The sequence below is a fragment of the Anomaloglossus baeobatrachus genome, chromosome 4, assembly GCF_048569485.1.
Source record: "Anomaloglossus baeobatrachus isolate aAnoBae1 chromosome 4, aAnoBae1.hap1, whole genome shotgun sequence".
NCBI lineage: Eukaryota > Metazoa > Chordata > Amphibia > Anura > Aromobatidae > Anomaloglossus > Anomaloglossus baeobatrachus.
In genome coordinates, this window is record NC_134356.1 from 369,238,369 (window position 1) to 369,256,851 (window position 18,483).

At 41.9% G+C, this 18,483-nt stretch overlaps 1 protein-coding gene across 5 annotated transcripts in view; it reads right to left on the reverse strand.

The window, feature by feature from the left end:
* PIK3CG (phosphatidylinositol-4,5-bisphosphate 3-kinase catalytic subunit gamma) overlaps positions 1–18,483 on the reverse strand; it is a 99,512-nt gene that overhangs the window by 61,836 nt on the left and 19,193 nt on the right. For 3 of the 5 annotated variants that reach the window (XM_075345155.1, XM_075345152.1, XM_075345156.1), the window contains exons 2-4: positions 13,521–13,561; positions 10,857–12,866; positions 1,497–1,562 (exon numbers count right to left, since the gene is read on the reverse strand). In XM_075345155.1, the coding sequence (XP_075201270.1) occupies positions 1,497–1,562; positions 10,857–12,854 (2,064 nt within the window). In that variant the 5' untranslated portion in view covers positions 12,855–12,866; positions 13,521–13,561. The remainder of the gene's footprint in view (positions 1–1,496; positions 1,563–10,856; positions 12,867–13,520; positions 13,562–18,483) is intronic. The other 2 variants (XM_075345153.1, XM_075345157.1) reach the window with 1 other exon arrangement.

Consider the following 18,483-nt stretch of genomic DNA (forward strand, 5'->3'; position numbering starts at 1 on the left):
ATTGTCCTTTCCTTTGGCAAAATGGGTTAGAAGAGAGATTTGACGGGCTCTGAAAAGTCCAAAATTGTGAGATGTCTTGCAGATGGATGCAGCAGTCTTGAAATTGCCAAACTTTTGAAGCGTGATCACCGAACAATCAAGCGTTTCATGGCAAATAGCCAACAGGGTCGCAAAAAGCGTCTTGGGCAAAAAAGGCGCAAAATAATTGCCCATGAATTGAGGAAAATCAAGCGTGAAGCTGCCAAGATGCCATTTGCCACCAGTTTGGCCATATTTCAGAGTTGCACGTTACTGGAGTATCAAAAAGCACAAGGTGTGCCATACTCAGGGACATGGCCAAGGTAAGGAAGGCTGAAAAACAACCACCTTTGAACAAGAAACATAAGATAAAACGTCAAGACTGGGCCAAGAAATATCTTAAGACTGATTTTTCAAAGGTTTATGGAATGATGAAATAAGAGTGACTCTTGATGGCTAGATGGATGGGCTAGAGGCTGGATCAGTAAAGGGTAGAGAGATCCACTGCGACTCAGACGCCAGCAAGGTGGAGGTGGGGTACTGGTATGGGCTGGTATCATCAAAGATGAACTTGTTCGTCCTTTTCGGGTTGAGGATGGAGTGAAGCTCAACTCCCAGTTTCTGGAAGACAACTTCTTCAAGCAGTGGTACAGGAAGAAGTCGGTATTGTTCAAGAAAAACATGATTTTCATGCAGGACAATGCTCCATCACATGCATCCAACTACTCCAACTACTCCACAGCATGGCTGGCCAGTAAAGGTCTAAAAGATGAAAAAATAATGACATGGCCCCCTTGTTCACCTAATCTGAACCCCATAGAGAACCTGTGGTCCCTCATAAAATGTGAGATCTACAGGGAGGGAAAACAGTACACCTCTCAGAACAGTGTCTGGGAGGTTGTGGTGGCTGCTGCACACAATGTTGATGGTAAACAGATCAAGCAACTGACAGAATCTATGGATGGTAGGCTGTTGAGTGTCATCATAAAGAAAGGTGGCTATATTGGTCACTAACTTTTTTGAGTTTTGTTTTTGCATGTCAGAAATGTTTATTTCTAAATAATTTTGTGCAGTTATATTGGTTTACCTAGTGACAATAAACAAGTGAGATGGGAATATATTTGTTTTTTTTAAGTTGCCTAATAATTCTGCGCAGTAATAGTTACCTGCACAACAGATATCCTCCTAAGATAGCCAAATCTAAAAAAACCCACTCCAACTTCCAAAAATATTAAGCTTTGATATTTATGAGTCTTTTGGGTTGATTGAGAACATAGTTGTTGATCAATAATAAAAAAACCCTCTAAAATACAACTTGCCTAATAATTCTGCACACGGTGTATTATCACATGTCCTGTGTTAATATAAACTTATGGTTCTTATCTTACTGATAAATCATATATTCTGCAGTACTGAAATACTAACAGCATGCCAATTCTTAAAATAAAAAAGATGCATTGACAAAATAAATATCTTACCCTTAATGCACGTCTCAATAAATACCGCGATAAGGCGCTGTCATGATATGGCTCAAACTTAACGGCCTGAAAATGAGAAATAATAAAAAAAAATATCTTTGTTTAATAATTTGAGGTTATAGTGTGAGACTCCCTTTCACAGAATTTTCATCTGGCTTGTAAAAATAACATGATTTTTGTGTTTTTTATAAAGTGTTTTTGAGGCTATTTTATACACATGGGCATTTTTTGTTGCATTTTCCCCCACAGAGAAGCTAATGATAACAACCCAACTGAAAAATCCACATATGTTGCTCCTCATAGGACTACCGCAGATAGCTGAGCGCTGTCTATTTTCTTGTAGTTTATAAGCAGATGTGTAACTTAAAGTTCACGGATAGCATTGCAAAATTTCCAACATAGCCCCCCCAAATACTGTACTGGTATTTTTATATGGGCCAAACTGTTCTTTTAAGCTACTCATAAGATCAAGGACTCGTGTACATATACAAGCCCTGCACCCATTATAGTAACGCCCGTTTATAGGCATAACATTGCAATATCAGCATTCAGCTCATGATACTTTAACTTCAGTGGACAAAGCTGTAGACGAAACAGATAGACAAAGACAGACAAAGCTGTAGATAGAAGAGACAGGAGAGGGATGCCAAGACTACCTTATTCAGCAATGGCAATCAAGGCAAAAGGACCGCAATTGAGAGTATAAAGAAGAGCTGATCATAGTCCAGAGATGCCCATCGATTGCCATATGGCTCTAGAAAACTATAAAGGCATTTTCTTAGATATGCGGGGAATGGGGCACTTATGAAGGGGTTGCAGAAATGCTTTTAAAGATGACTAAAAGGTGGTGGCTATAGTTTAGGGTACTTTCACACTTGCGTTCAGCGGAGTCCGTCACTATGGAGAATAGCGCAGTCCGTTAACACACTGCGCTATTCTCCATAGACTTGTATGGACAACGCACTGTAACGCAAGTGTCAGTTGCATCCGCTGGGCGATGCAGCGTCGTTATTTTGACGCTGCGTCGGGCGGAAGAAACACAGCATGTAACGTTATTTTGAGCAGCGCAATCCATAGGATTTCACTGCACATGCTCTTTTTTTTTTTAAATCGCAAACTTTATTTTGTCTTAAGGTGGCCGAACGTTCAGCTGAGCGCCAGCCCGCCGGCATGTAAGAGCTCTCAGCTGAGCAACCGGCCGCCGGCATGAGAGCTCTCAGCTGAGCAACGCAACCGGCCGCCGGCATGTGAGAGCTCTCAGCTGAGCAACCGGCCGCCGGCATGTGAGAGCTCTCAGCTGAGCAACCGGCCGCTGGCATGTGAGAGCTCACAGCTGGGCAACCGGCCGCTGGCATGTGAGAGTGCTCAGCTGAGCGACCGGCCGCCGACATGCCCGCCCGCCGGCATGTGAGAGTGCTCAGCTGAGCGACCGGCCGCCGGCATGTGAGAGCGCTCAGCTGAGCGCCCGCCCGCCGGCATGTGAGAGTGCTTAGCTGAGCGCCCGCCCACCGGCATGGCCGGCCGCCGGCATGTGAGAGCGCTCAGCTGAGCGCCCGCCCGCCGGCATGTGAGAGCGCTCAGCTCAGCGACCAGCCGCCGGCATGCCCGGCCGCCGCCATGTGAGAGCGCTCAGCTGAGCGACTGGCCGCCGGCTATTGAGAGTGATCAGCTGATCGTTCACAATAGTCTGCTGCCGGTAAAACTGTAAAGTAGAAAGAAAAAAAAAAAGCTTTCCGTTGTTTTGTACGATCCGTAGCATCCCTTGTGCCACTATATGCAACGCATCCGTTGCATCCGTCACACAACACAATGCTACGGAAGCCGACCAACACAAGTGTGAAAGTAGCCTTATACAGGCGAAAACGGGTGACAGGTTCCCTTTTTATCAACAAAGCACAACCGTTGCTTTATCTTCTTTCACCCAGTGATCAGACCCTACTGATCAGATTTCTGTCATAAATTTCAATAAACAGAAAACCTTTCAAGAAAATTATCCCTAAGGCCTCATTCAGATGTCCGTGTGGCACGTAAGTGTTCAATGCGTTTTCTATATGAATTCATTATAACCTAAGGTGTTATTCACATGTCCATGTTTTTTTATATGGACTGTGCACACATGGAGGGATGACTGTTTTTTTTCCAGCAGCACAGATGAAAATGGCCTATGGGTCCGTGAAAACCACATATAGCCCACGGATGGCATCAGTGTACAGTCCGTGTGCTGCACGTGTTTAACATTGTAAGTATAGGAGAAGCTTTGTAATTTATTTAGTTAATGATCCACCTATAAAATACACTGGTGACAACTCATGGCAAAAATAAGCACAAGGACCGTACACTAATCCAAAACACTAATGACATTGATTCATTTTTTCCACGTACAAGTTTAAACACGGACGTGTATATGAGTCCTAAGGAGTACTAGATATAAGAAACAAAATACTGTACATCTTTAATAACTTATGATTTATATTTTTGTCATAGCTCTCTAAAGTGGGCTTTACACACAGCGACATTGCTAGCGATGTCGCGGGTGTAAGCACCCGCCCCCGTCGGTTGTGCGTCACGGGCAAATCACTGCCCGTGGCGCACAACATCGCTAACAGCCGTCACATGGACTTACCTGCCTAGCGACGTCGCTGTGGCCGGCGAACCACCTCCTTTCTAAGCGGTGTCACTAAGCGACCGCCCAATAGAAGCGGAGGAGCAGAGATGAGCGGGCCGAACATCCCGCCCACCTCCTTCCTTCCTCTTTGTGGGCGGCCGCAGGTACGGTGATGTTCCTCATTCCTGCGGTGTCACACATAGCGATGTGGGCTGCCGCAGGAACGACAAACAAGTTGCGTCCTGCAACAGCAACGATAATTGGGATTAGAGCAACGTGTCAACGATCAACGGTATGGTGAGTATTTTTGATCGTTAACGGTCGTTCCTGCGTTTCACACGCAACGACGTCGCTAACGAGGCCGGATGTGCGTCACGAATTCCGTGACCCCAATGACATCTTGTTAGCGATGTCGTTGCGTGTAAAGCCCGCTTTAGGAATGTGTGAAACCAGTGCAGGACATGTGGTACGTAGTTGACATCTGCATCTAACTGCTGAGGTGATTTAGCTCTAATCGCTGCGGTTTAACTATTCAAAAGCCTCTGACAGCAGAATTTAAATGATGCCATTGCATGGGCGCACTCAATCCCATTGGCCACCCCAAAGGCAATTGAAAGGAACTAATTCGTTATCATGGCAGCCAAGCCCTGCTGAAAGCCACCATAACTGTCACAATGGTCCTTCTGAGCTACATAGGAGAGCCACAATTTGATTATCACTATAGCATTGCAGTACTATGAAGAATTGCAGTTTCAAGTTCCCTAAGGGAACTAAAAAAATAATAAATAGAAAACAATTAAATTTGGTTTTTTTTTTAAGTAAAACTTTAATAAATCCTCCCACACATCTTCCTTCAAAAATAGAGAAATTAAATAAAATAAACATATTTGGTATAGTCATTTCCAAAAAAGTCTAATGTACCAAATATAAAATAATTTAAACAATACATAAATATCAAAAAGAAAAAAATTCTCAGAATATTAGAATTGTCTTTATTCGGTTGCCGCACTTCCCCAAAAAATTACAATTAAAAGAAATGAACATTTCATAATAGTCACCCCAAAATGGTATCAAGAGACCACTAGCTCAGGGCACAAAAGAACAAGCCCTTGTACAGCTCCATCACTGAAAAATTAAAACGTTAGTCACAGAAAATGACAACAAAAATAAAATATTTTCTTTTTATAGCTTCTAGAGATGGGCGAGAGTGCTTGCCAAAGCTCATTACTCGATCGAGCCTCGAGCATCTGTATTTGAAAATGGTTGAGTTATTCATTGACTTCCATTATACGCGATACTTGAGTAGCGTAGAAGCAACCTGATGCTCGATCAAGTGATGAGTAGTGGCGAGTATGCTTGCCCATCACCAATAATTTAAGATTTTTTTTCAGTATTAAAATAATTAAAAAAAAAATATGGACAGGTTTGGCATTGCCATATTCCCCAATCCAGAAAACAATGTTGCCAGAAATTTGTTTTATACACAATGAAAGCAATAAATACAAAGCCCAAAAATCAAGGGTGTTTGTTTTCACAATTTCACTGAGTTTGGACTTTTTATTCCTCATTGCTTAGTACATTGTATGACAAAATGAATGGTGTCATTCAAAACTTCAACGCGCCCCATAAAAAACAAGCCTTCATATAACTATTTTGACAGAAAAATATAAAAGGGAGAAAAAAAACAATTTGTGAAAATAAAAAATTCAGGGAGCTTAAAAGCTGAGTTTCCTATTCATGTGTGCTGCCCATATTCAGCGGTCAAAAAGGGTTAAAGGAGTTTTTCGCTACTAATATGACTTTCTTTCACTTGTCTAAACTGTTCCTAAAGCCTCCGACACACTCACATGAAAATCACGCAGTGCCGCGAGACACGTATTTTCCCTGCGTGTTGCGTGTAGGTAAGTACGTGTCTGTGGTACGTGTGGGCCACGTGTGTTCTCCGTGTGCTATCCGTGATAACATATGGAGGACAGGTAATTTAGATACTCACGTGGTCCATTCTGCTGTCCGTGGTGCTGATCTTCGGTCTCCGGTCCTACCAACTCCCCGCTGCTGCTTCCGGCCGCAGTGAAGTAAATATTAAATGAGAATAATGAGCGGCGGTCGGCAGCAAGTGAGAGCAGCGGCAGAGACAGCAGGGCTGGAGAAGGTGAGTAAAATTTTGTTTTTTTTTCTCACAGACATGTGTTTTCTCCGTTGCGTGTCACACGGAACACATCCATGTGGTCCGTTTGCATTACGCGTGACACGTTTGCGTTCCGTGTGACACCCGTGATGCCATAGAGAAAATGGACATGTTGCCATGAGAAACACACGGACACACGTAAGTACGGAACGGACACACGTTCTGTGCGAAAATACTTACGTGTGTCCAAATCCATAGGAATACATAGGTCTACGTGTGTACGTGCCTCCGGTATGTGAGAAAACTGCCAAACACGTACCGGAGGCACATACATGTGAAAGAGGCCTAACTAACATTTTCCTAATATTCTTCTGCTACCTACTCTGCTCTTGTAAGCTCATCTCTCTGCGGCTCCTATATTTCTATGTTGATCTTCTGGCTTTGATACTTCAAGAACCGTAGCACAGGTGAGGAGAAGATGGAGAGATGAACTTTTCCATATTCTCCGTTGCCTGTCTCTGCGTATATTGGACTGTACATGACTGACATAAGTGCAGCCCAATGTTACACACACACACACTCAAACTTGTATGGGGAAGCGTGATCTGAGACACGCTGCCAATTGCAGCACGCAAAGATTGTTTTCTCATGCCAAACTGAAATAAGAAAAAAAATCGCAGATCTGCTCTGCCTCATTGACTAAAATTGGAGCAAGTGCAATGAGAGATTTTCTTGCATTGCACTCGTCCGATTTATACGCTCACGTGAGCGAGGTGTAAGGGTATGTGCGCATGCTGTGTTTTTGGTTTGACAACAAAACTGCACCCTCTGGCAGTTTTTGCTCCGTTTTTGTTAATGCATTTTTAAAGGAGAAAAAAGTATGAAAGAACTAGGACAATTGATAGATAGATAGATACATAGCTAGATAGATAGATAGATAGATAGATAGATAGATAGAAAAAAATAGAAAGGATAGATAGAACATATAGGATAAGAAGAAACCACAGAGAATAGATAGAAAGAAATAACAGAAAAGCTGGATAGAGGGATAGCTAACTTGGACAGCTGTTTTTTTTAATTTTTGGGGGTAAATAAATGATGTGGGGCACCTCCATTCTTCATATCCAGCACAGGAATAGCAGCAGCTGCAGGTAGCAACCCTCAGCTGTCTGGTCTACTTTGGCTGGTTATGAAAAATAGAGGGGATCCCACACTTTGTTTTTAAATTATTTCATTTATTTATTTATTTTAAATGATGTTGGGTCCCCCCATTTTTTCTAAAACCAGCCAAGGTACAGCAGACAACTGGGGGCTGATATTAGTAGGGTGGGAAGGGCCATCGTTAATTGGCCCTTTCCAGGCTAACAATAGCAGCCTATAGCTGCCCCAGAAGTGGCGCATCCATAAAATGCGCCAATTCTGGTGCTGGACCCAGCTCTTCCCGTTGCCCTAGTGCGGTGGCAATCGGAGTAATAAGGAGTTAATGGCAGCCCACAGCTGCCACTAAGTCCTAGATTAGTGATTGCAGTCTATGAGACCCTGCCCCCATCACTAATCTGTAAGTGAAACTCGCTCTTTTGTCTTTTATTTCAAATAAAGGATTTTTGGGGTGTTTGTGTTTATTTACTTTCACTTACAGATTAATGATGGGAGGTGTTGCCTGTCATCACTAAACTAGGACTTAGTGGCAGCTATGGGCTGCCATTAACTCCTTATTTCCTCGATTGCCACCGCACCAGGGCAGTCAGAAGAGCTGGGTAAAGTGCTGCAACTGTCACATCTACTGGATGAGGCAATTCCGGGCGGCTGCTGGCTGATATTTTTAGGCTGGGAGAGCCTAATAACCATAAGCATCCCAGTCTGAAAATACCAGCACCCAGCTGTGGGGCTTTATCTTGGCTGGGTATCAAAATTGGGGGAACCGGACGCTGTTTTTTTAAATTATTTATTTATTTTACTGTACAATACAGACTCGGCCATCGGCGTCTGTGATTGGGTTGCAGTCAGACAGCTGTCACTCAGCGTGGGGCGTGTCTGACCGCAACCAATCACAGACGCCGGTGGTCGGCAGAAGCAGTGAATATGTATGAGCCTAATGAGTGGCCCCAGAAAAAGAATGAGAGGCAGCGGGAGCAGTATTACAGTCGTGTCGGTGATCAGTGAGTATGAAGCGCTTTGAGATAAAGAGGCAAGAGAGAGAGAGATAATTTATCCTGTAACAATGTGGGTGACCTGCATTTTTGTTGACAAAAACGAATGCAAAACACAACATAAACGCGGTGCAAATGCAGAGCTAACATTTTTCTTGTATTTTGACACACCTATATAATTTCAATTACAAAACGTGACAAAAACACAAAAAGAATTAACATGCTGCTTTTTTTGTCAAAGATTTTGACAAATATTTGACAAATAAAATGCGGACAAAAAAACTGCAACGTGCGCATGGAACTTCTGATTTCTCATAGACTTTGCTGTGGAAGCAAAAGCATGTAGTTTGTTATTGACACAGTGCAGTTTAAAACGCAATAAAAATGTGAAAACAAACGCGACTGGCGCACTTAGCCTAAAGGTACCGTCACACTAAGCAACATCGCTAGCAACATCGCTGCTGAGGCACAACTTGCTAGCGATGTTGCTGTGTGTGACATCCAGCAACAACCTGGCCCCTGCTGTGAGGTCGTTGGTTGTTGCTGAATGTCCTGGGCCATTTTTTAGTTGTTGCTCTCCCGCTGTGAAGCACACATCGCTGTGTGTGACAGCAAGAGAGCAACAACTAAATGTGCAGGCAGCAGGAGCCGGCTTCTGCGGACGCTGGTAACCACGGTAAACAGCGGGTAACCAAGAAGCCCTTACCTTGGTTACCCGATATTTATCTTCGTTACCAGCATCCGCCGCTCTCAGCTGTCAGTGCCAGCTCCTGCTCTGTGCACATGTAGCTGCAGTACACATCGGGTAATTAACCCGATGTGTACTATGGCTAGGAGAGCAGGGAACAGGGAGCCGGCACTGGCAGTGTGCGCGGCTCCCTGCTCTCTGCACATGTAGCTGCAGTACACATCGGGTAATTAACCCCATGTGTACTGTAGCTAGGAGAGCAGGGAGCTAGGAGAGCAGGGAGCCAGCGCTAAGCAGTGTGCGCAGCTCCCTGCTCTCTGCACATGTAGCTGCAGTACACATCGGGTAATTAACCCGATGTGTACTGTGGCTAGGTGTGCAGGGAGCCAGCGCTAAGCGGTGTGCGCTAGTAACCAAGGTAAATATCAGGTTGGTTACCCGATATTTACCTTAGTTACCAAGCGCAGCATGCTTCCACGACGCTAAAGCGATCCCACCCAGGATCCCAGTTGCCAACAACGATAGGGATCGCTGGTAAGTTGCTAGGAGGTTGCTGGTGAGATGTCACACTGCGACGCTCCAGTGATCCCACCAGCAACCTGACCTGGCAGGGATCGCTGGAGCGTCACTACACGAGTTGCTGGTGAGCTCACCAGCAACCAGTGACCAGCCCCCAGCGCCGCGTGGAAGATGCTGCGCTTGGTAACTAAGGTAAATATCGGGTAACCAACCCGATATTTACCTTGGTTACCAGCGCACGGAGCTACACGTGCAGAGAGCAGGGAGCAGCGCACACTGAGCGCTGGCTCCCTGCTCTCCTAGTTACAGCACACATCGGGTTAATTAACCCGATGTGTGCTGCAGCTAAATGTGCACAGAGCAGGGAGCAGCGCACACCGCTTAGCGCTGGCTCCCTGCTCTCCTAGTTACAGCACACATCGGGTTAATTAACCCGATGTGTGCTGCAGCTAAATGTGCACAGAGCAGGGAGCAGCGCACACCGCTTAGTGCTGGCTCCCTGCTCTCCTAGTTACAGCACACATCGGGTTAATTAACCCGATGTGTCCTGCAGCTACATGTGCACAGAGCAGGAGCCGGCACTGACAGTGAGAGCGCCGGAGGCTGGTAACAAAGGTAAATATCGGGTAACCAAGGACAGGGCTTCTTGGTTACCCGATGTTTACTGTGGTTACCAGCCTCCGCAGAAGCCGGCTCCTGCTGCCTGCACATTTAGTTGTTGCTCTCTCGCTGTCACACACAGCGATCTGTGCTTCACAGCGGGAGAGCAACAACTAAAAAATGACCCAGGACATTCAGCAACAACCAACGACCTCACAGCAGGGGCCAGGTTGTTGCTGGATGTCACACACAGCAACATCGCTAGCAACGTCACAAAAGTTGTTCGTTAGCAGCGATGTTGCTAGCGATGTTGCTTAGTGTGACGGGGCCTTTAGTGTGACATCTCACCAGCGACCTCCTAGCAACTTACCAGCGATCCCTATCAGGTTGTATCGTTGTTGGGATCGCTGGTAAGTTGTTTAGTGTGACTGGGCCTTAAGACTACTCTCATTTACCTTATGTGCTCCTGGCAGCAATCAGAAAAAATATAGCTGAAGAAAGCAAATAAACAAACTACTAATAAAAGGAAATAGCTACAAAGTAAACAGAAATTCCAAGGTGAGATTACAAAATAAAAGAAGTCTTTGTTCATCAACCATAAATACAACCATTGTGCTCATGCAAAAAAACTGTATTGAGGAACTAATGGAGCAGATATGAAAAGTATTACCTGCACTAGCTGTAAAAGATAATGTAAAACATCATCCTCCTGTAAGCTTTCCAGTTTCTGGACTGCCATCGCTCGTACATTTTCATCTGAAAAGTTGCAGTCGAGAAGCTGAATGGTTAGCCCGACATCTAGGGAGCAGTCATCCCATGCGTCTCTTTTATTTAGTAACTGATATGTTTTAGCCACCATTGCTTGCTGACCCCATTTTACAGAACTCAGTAATTTTGGGTATGCATCCGGGTTCTTCATAACTTCATATCTAAAATGCCATAACAGTTCTTTGTCCTCGGGAGTGAGTGGATGCAATGGATCAGTAGATAGAATTTCTTCAAGCTGTTTTCGCAGTTGATTGGGCATTTCAGATCTTGCTCGGTCTAGTTCAGGATCTGATACGGATTTGTGTTTTGGGAGAGCTACAGGATGACAGTATTTGTCCAGACTTATTGAAATAGCCATTGATGTGTCTTTGTCAGGGTTTGTAGCAGATGTTAGCTTATCCGCATTGATGCTACCTTGATCCTCTCCTTTACCAGGTATTCTCCACATATGAAGAACAAACTCCCCCTGTCTTAACAAAGACCTATGATCTATTAAAAGCAGATTCACATAGTATAGAAGCTGGTTTTTGAATTTTGGGTCTGAGCTTGAAGAATCTGGAGACTGTATATTAGATTTCCCTGTGGCAGTCTGAGCTTTGCAACAAAATATCTGTAAATTTAGAAGAGCTCCTTTCGGTATATCTTTTATTTTGATATCAAATTCAAGCCATGTGTTCCACAGGACTTCTTCAGTGAAGGGCTTACATGATGTTCTCTTTTGGGAGAGCACTTGTTGTCCGTGAAGAATGTTGGCTTCTACGAAAACAATAAGTTCTGTATTTCTTGGTAAAACTGGTATATCAATCCCGATAATTTTTATTCTAAACTTTCTATTGCAATCCCAAAGGGATATAGTGAAAATCTTCTCATGATCTTTCCCATCAATTGTAAGCTGCTCATGAAATCCCGTTACACCAGTACAATCATCAACTAGGGGCCACTCTTCTTTCTGGACTTTGTCTTCTGAGGGGTCAGGTGGGACTTCCAAGACAAAATGTATTTCATCACCATTTTTAATACACTGCCTAATATAGTGGAAATCTTTGATTGGTGCATTACCAATGATATATTCATCTCTCCCACAAACCCGGAAAACAAAGTCTGATTCACTGTGTTCCTCTGAAATGTCCAACAGTGATTTTTTCTTGGCCATTTTTGCAAAGAAGCTCTGTAGTATTACATCTGGCGTGTCATCGATGGAGACTCTGATTGTGTGGCTTGTCATACCTTTGTGTATTACTATGAAAATATTATTAGAAGAGAGTCTTTTGCTCAAATATTCTGGAAGAGGTATAGATGTAACCCAAGGGTCCATTGAATACAACCTGGCATCTCTTTTCACCAACTCAATCATTCGTGGTGTAACCAGTCTACGGCGGGTAAACTCAAGCTCATCATCATGAACATTACTTACGTCAGTAACATCATATCCAATAAGATAATTTAATTGCTTTTGATACTCCAGTGTTTCCTCTGAGGGCTTTTCTTTCTGGATGATATGAATCTTTCCGACAGTTTTTTGTAAAACTTTCCAATAAACTATACAGTCCAAAGTTTGTATGACCTGATGTTTGTCATAAATTTCGTACCATTGGCCCTTTTTCTGATATTGCAAGAGAAATTGGTCTGGAGCAAGCCTATGGTAGAAATCACTGTTGTGGCTTTTCTCTATTGCGCTCATCCAGACCTGTGCTTTCATTTGTTCAACTGTGCAGTTACCAGCAATTTCCAACAGAATTACATCTTGTACTTTGCTGTTTTTTTGACTGGTTGGCAAAATAAATTCTATAGGAATTGCCTCCATGGAAAACATATTCAATGCCGCTGCTGAGTGAGGTCTCATTTTTCGCCTTCTCCGTTTATTCTCATCTCTCAGAACAACAGGCTGCTCCAGTTCCATGCCAGCTGAAAGCTTCAAATAAAAGGAAAAGTATAATATATTAATATAATTCATATTTTTGAGTATTTATTGTATTGAGAAAAATGAGAAAAAGCATGTTACAGAGAAGACTTTGATGAACCATATATCTTAAAAGCGTAAAAGTGATACATTACATGGCATATTTAAGTCTGCTGGTTATTTTTAATAGACATATGTCACATGCTTTCCATGCCAATGTAGTTGTGGGGTTACAATATGGGGTGGACAAGTAAAACAAAGGAATATAATGTAGTAAAATGTTAATTTTTCATGGTATTGATTATAACCATTTAAAAACCCATATAGCACATATACTGTATGGGTTCAATACATATATATATATATATATATATATATATATATATATATATATATATATATATATATATATATATATATATATATATATATATATATATATATAATATAAGAATAAATTCTAATAGCAATCATACTAATGGACAAATGCAGGCAGTTATTGTAGTTGATAAGATAGAGAAAGATGTTCTATAGCCTCTTTACCAAGGTGCAGAAGAACATGATGGAGAGGTATCCACCCACACATGCATACAACTATTGAGCCATGGTGACTATGGGAAAGAATTGGGATAGATTCACATGCTGGATCCCATCTCGGCTACTTACCAGTATTAACTGTTTAATGTAGATATTGGAAAGGTGTAAAGCTGCAGTAAAAATTCAGGCGAGGAGTTAAATAAGAACAGAAATATAATGCTTCAAATGGCGTTATACAATATGCTTTGAACCACTCTGGATAGAATGTATTTTTGAGTCTTATTTATGGTTAAAGGGAACTTCTCAGGTCCCATATGCACCCAGAACCACAAGCAGTTCTGGATGCAAATTGCTAATCCCTGCCTAACTGTAATCCCTGCCTAACTGTCCCTGTATCTAAAGTGTTTCTAAAGATCCTTTATGATATGCTAATGAGGGCAGGGACTAGTCTCAAGGGTGTTAGTTCCTGCACTAATTTCACCCTCTTAGCATGTTAGCACCCAGCATCGGGTGCAGTGGTAGTAGAGAAGTGAGAGTGACCATGCCTCTGACGCTGTGTATTCATTAGCATGTTAGCACGCCAACAGGGGCGTGCTTACATGCTAAGGGGGATGACTAGCCAAGGGAACTAACGCCCTTGCGACTAGTCAGTGTTCTCTTTAGCATATCAAAGGATATTTAGAATTTTTTCTAAAGATCCCTCTATCTATGCTACTACGTTATAGGCTGGGACTGCTAGGCAGGAATTAGGAATATGCATCCAGAACTGTTTGTGGCTATGGGTGCATACAGGACCTGACAGGTTCCCTTTAATTCTTTCACAAAAGGACACCCCTCATATTTTTATAAATATTGTAACTTTTCATGGGACAGCACTGAAGATATAGCACTTTGATACAATGTAAAGTTGTGTCCAGCTTGTATAACAGTGTAAATTTGGCGTACCCTCTAAATAACCCAACACACAGCCATTAATGTCTGCTGAAAACAAAAGTGAGTACACCCCTAAGTGAAAAAGGCCAAGTTGACAATATTTTGTTTTGAAACTAATAGCTGTGTTGAGTTATTTAGAGGGCACAACAAATTTACACTGTTACACAAGCTGTACACTGACTACATTGTATCAAAGTGTTATATCTTCAATGTTGTCCCATGAAATGATATAATTAAATATTTGCAAAAATGAGAAGGGTGTACTCACTTTTGTGATATACTATACTTTTCAGTAGATGATGTCCAACCTCAAAGCCTCATTTCTAAAGGTTACAAAACTTAAAGAGGTTATCCGGCCTTGGGGTACAAATTTATAGTCACTGGTTTTGACTGCAGACTAGTGAATTTTCACAGCAAACACACAGCGGCCACACTCTGACGAGGCATATCTGGCCTCAGTCAATCCACTTGCATTGAGCAAGGTCGTGCATGTCTAGTTGGCACATAACTGCATGTATGTAGATTACATATTTGCGGTTACGCACCCGCCTGCTCCCGGCACAAGCAAATTCTAACAGCGCACAGCGCATGCACTATGAGGTCTTGTGCACACAGTGAATTTTTTTATGCAGATTTGGTGCAGACTGTGGCCCAAATCTGACTATTCATGACAGCTATGCAAGCAAGTCAATGAGAATTCTGAGGTGCTGTGCAGACGTTGCTTATTTTTTATTTTGGTGCTGCATTTTTTAGCCCTTTCACCCATTGACTTCATTAAAAAAACGCATGGTAAAAACACGCACCAATACGCATGCGGTTTTTGGTGTGTATTTCAGCCAGAAGTCGCAGATTTCATGCAGAAAATTTCTGCAACAAATCTGCAACATGCACAACATGCACACATAGCCTGAAGATTCACAAGCCTGCAGTCGCATAGCTACATAACCCCTTTAAAAGATAATGTTGATTAGAAGGGTCATGTTTAAATCAATGCAAATTAAAAGGGATAATTATATATAATATATACAGTACATACATTTAAATATGACCTTTCTACTGTTTTGACAATCAACATTTTAACCTTTAAGCTCTATAAACCATCTACGTATTTACACACTTGCAACTGAAATATTTAACCCTAGCGCTAGGGAATTTTCATGACCAGGCCATTTTTTTTTTCAACTCTGACCAGTGTTACGTTATGATGTATTAACCTTGGAACGTTTCAATGGTTCCCAGTGGTTCTGAGAATGTTTTTTCTTGAAATATTGTACTTCATGTCATGGTAAATTTTGGTACAGATTATTTATATTTATTTCTGAAAAAAATCAAATATTTTACAAAAAAATTTAAAAATTTAGCAATTTTTCAACATGGATTTTTTATGCCCTAAAAGCAGATAGTTATATCACACAGAATCATTAATAAATAACACTTACCACATGTCTACTTTACATCAGCACCATTTTTGAAACATTTGTGTTTGTTATGAAGTTAGAACGATTAAAAGTTTGTCAGCAATTTCTCTTTTTTTCCCAACAAAATTTACAGTATCAATTTTTTCAGGGACCACATCACATGTGAAGTGACTTTGAGGACCTATGTGATACATAATACCCAAAAGTGATACCCTCATAAAAACTGCACTCCCCAAACTGCTCAAAACCACATCCAATAAGTTTATTAACCCATTAACACTAGAACTACTGAGGTAGTCATTTTGACTACTTTGCACTATGTATTTCTATATCGGTGTCACGAGTCCAGTACTTCTAGTGTTAAGTGCTTCACAGGAACTAAAGCAATGTGTAAGGAAAAAAAAATGAATATTTTACTTTTTCCAACAAAAATATTGCTCTAGCCCCAACTATTTTGTTTTCACAAGCATGCAATTTGCTGTGTAATTACTCCTGAGTATGGTAATAGCCCATGTGTGGTGGGAATCTACTGTTTGGGTGCACGGCAGAGCTCGGAAGAGGAGTGCTATTTGACTTTTGGAACGCAAATTTGGCTGGAATCGAGAGCGATCGCCAAGTTCCCCCAATGTGTCTAAACAGTGGAACCCTCCCATAAGTGAATCATTTTCAAAACTACACCCCTTAAGATATTTACTTAAAGGTATAGTGAGCACCTTCAACCTACAGGTGCTTAATAGAATTTTACAATGTTGAACCGTAAAAATTAAAATATGAATTTTTCCCACAAAAATGTACCATTGGTCTCAAATTTTTGATTTTTGCAAGGGAACTGGAGAAAATGGATCATACATTTTGTTTTGAAATTTCTACCGATACCCCATATGTAGTGTAAAACCTCCGTTTGGGTACACAGCAGGGGTCGGAAGGGAAGCGTGACATTTGACTTTTGGAGTACAAATTTGGCTGTAATAGATAGAGGATGCCATGTCGCAATTGCAGAGCCCCTGATGTGCCTAAACAGTGGAAACCCCCCATAAGTGACCTCATTTTGGAAACTACACCCGTCAAAATATTTATTTAGAAGTATAGTGGTCCCCTTAAAACCACAGGTGCTTCACGGAGTTTTTCACAGACATTGAACCGTGAAAATGAAAATGATTTTTTTCCCACAAAAAAGTACCTTTAGCCCCAAATATTTCATTTTTACAAGGGTAACTCTAAAAAATGGAACATACTTTTTTTGTGCAATTTCTCCTGAGTATGTCCTACCCCATATATGATTGAAAACAACTTTTGAGGCACAATACAAAGCTCAAAAGGGAAGGAGCGCTACGTTGGGGTTCAGATTTTGTTGGAATGGTTTGGGGCTGCCATGTCACATTCGCAGAGGCCCTGAGGAGCCAGAACACCAGAGCCCCCATAACTAATGCCATTTTACAAACTACACCCCTCAATGAATTGCTCTAGGAGTGCAGTGAGCAAACTGACATAACAGGTGCTTTATAGAATTTTATACCATTGGGCGGTGAAGAAAAAAATAATTACATAATTACATTTTTTTTCACTAAAATGTTGTCTTAGCGACAGATATTTACATTTTAAAAGGGCTAATATAAAAAAATTGATCACCCAGTTTGTTGTGCAATTTCTCCTGAGAAATCCAGTACCTGATGTGTGGTCAGAAACTACTTTTCCGGCACATTAGAACATTCAGAAGAGAAGGAGCGCCATATTATAGTGCAGATTTTCGCAGATTTTGCTGAAATGTTTTGCGGGTGCCATATCAGAGCAGCCGGACCCCAACAAGTGACCCCATTTTACAAACTACGCCTCTTAATGCATTCATATAGAGGTGCAGTGATCATACTGATACCACAGAGAATTGTATACTCTTGGACAGTGAAGAAGAAAACATTCTGTTATAACTACAAAAATGTTGTTTTAACCCCAGACATTACATTTTTACATGGGGAAATGGTTAAAAGTGGCACCAAAATTGGTCACACAATTTCTACTAAACTTGACAATACCCCACATGTGGCTGTACAGTACTGCTTAGCCACATTTTGAGAGTTGGGAGGGAGGAGAACTATTCAATTTTTGGAGAACAGATTTTTCTAGAACAGATTTCAGATTTTATATACAGAGCCCCTAAGATCCTGAAGAGCAGAATCCCCCTCAAGAGACCCCTTTTTGGAAACTACACCCCTCTGGGAATTTATATACAGTTGTGGTGACGTTTTTGACTTTGAAAATTGCAAATCTGCCATTGTAGTGTTCAGTATATTGTACTGCACATACCTTACATTGTGCCCAGCTGGCGCTTGTGGAGACACACGCCCTGTAAATTAAGCGGGCTCATCTCACTACAGTAATGCCAAACATGGACTCTACCTCTGCTTTGGGTACACTGTGGGGATTAGAAGGAGGGGGGCATTTGGATTTGGGAGCGTAGATCGGAGGAGTTATGTTTTATTCCTTCTTTACCCTTTTTTAACCATTATTGGAATAAAATGAAATTTTAACTTGATTTCAAGTTTCTATGGATGTTCTTTGTGCTGGGGATCCGCCTTTTTTTGATCAGTTATCTAACAACGAACAAAAAAGTTGTGTTTGCACAACTTTTTTTTCACCGTTTCTCTGCAGGATCCAGTCTCAGGCTATGTGCGCACGTGTGCGCTCTGCACCGCACACAAAAGGTCCGCTTCAGAGCGCAGCTGAAAAGCTCCATTCTGAAGCAC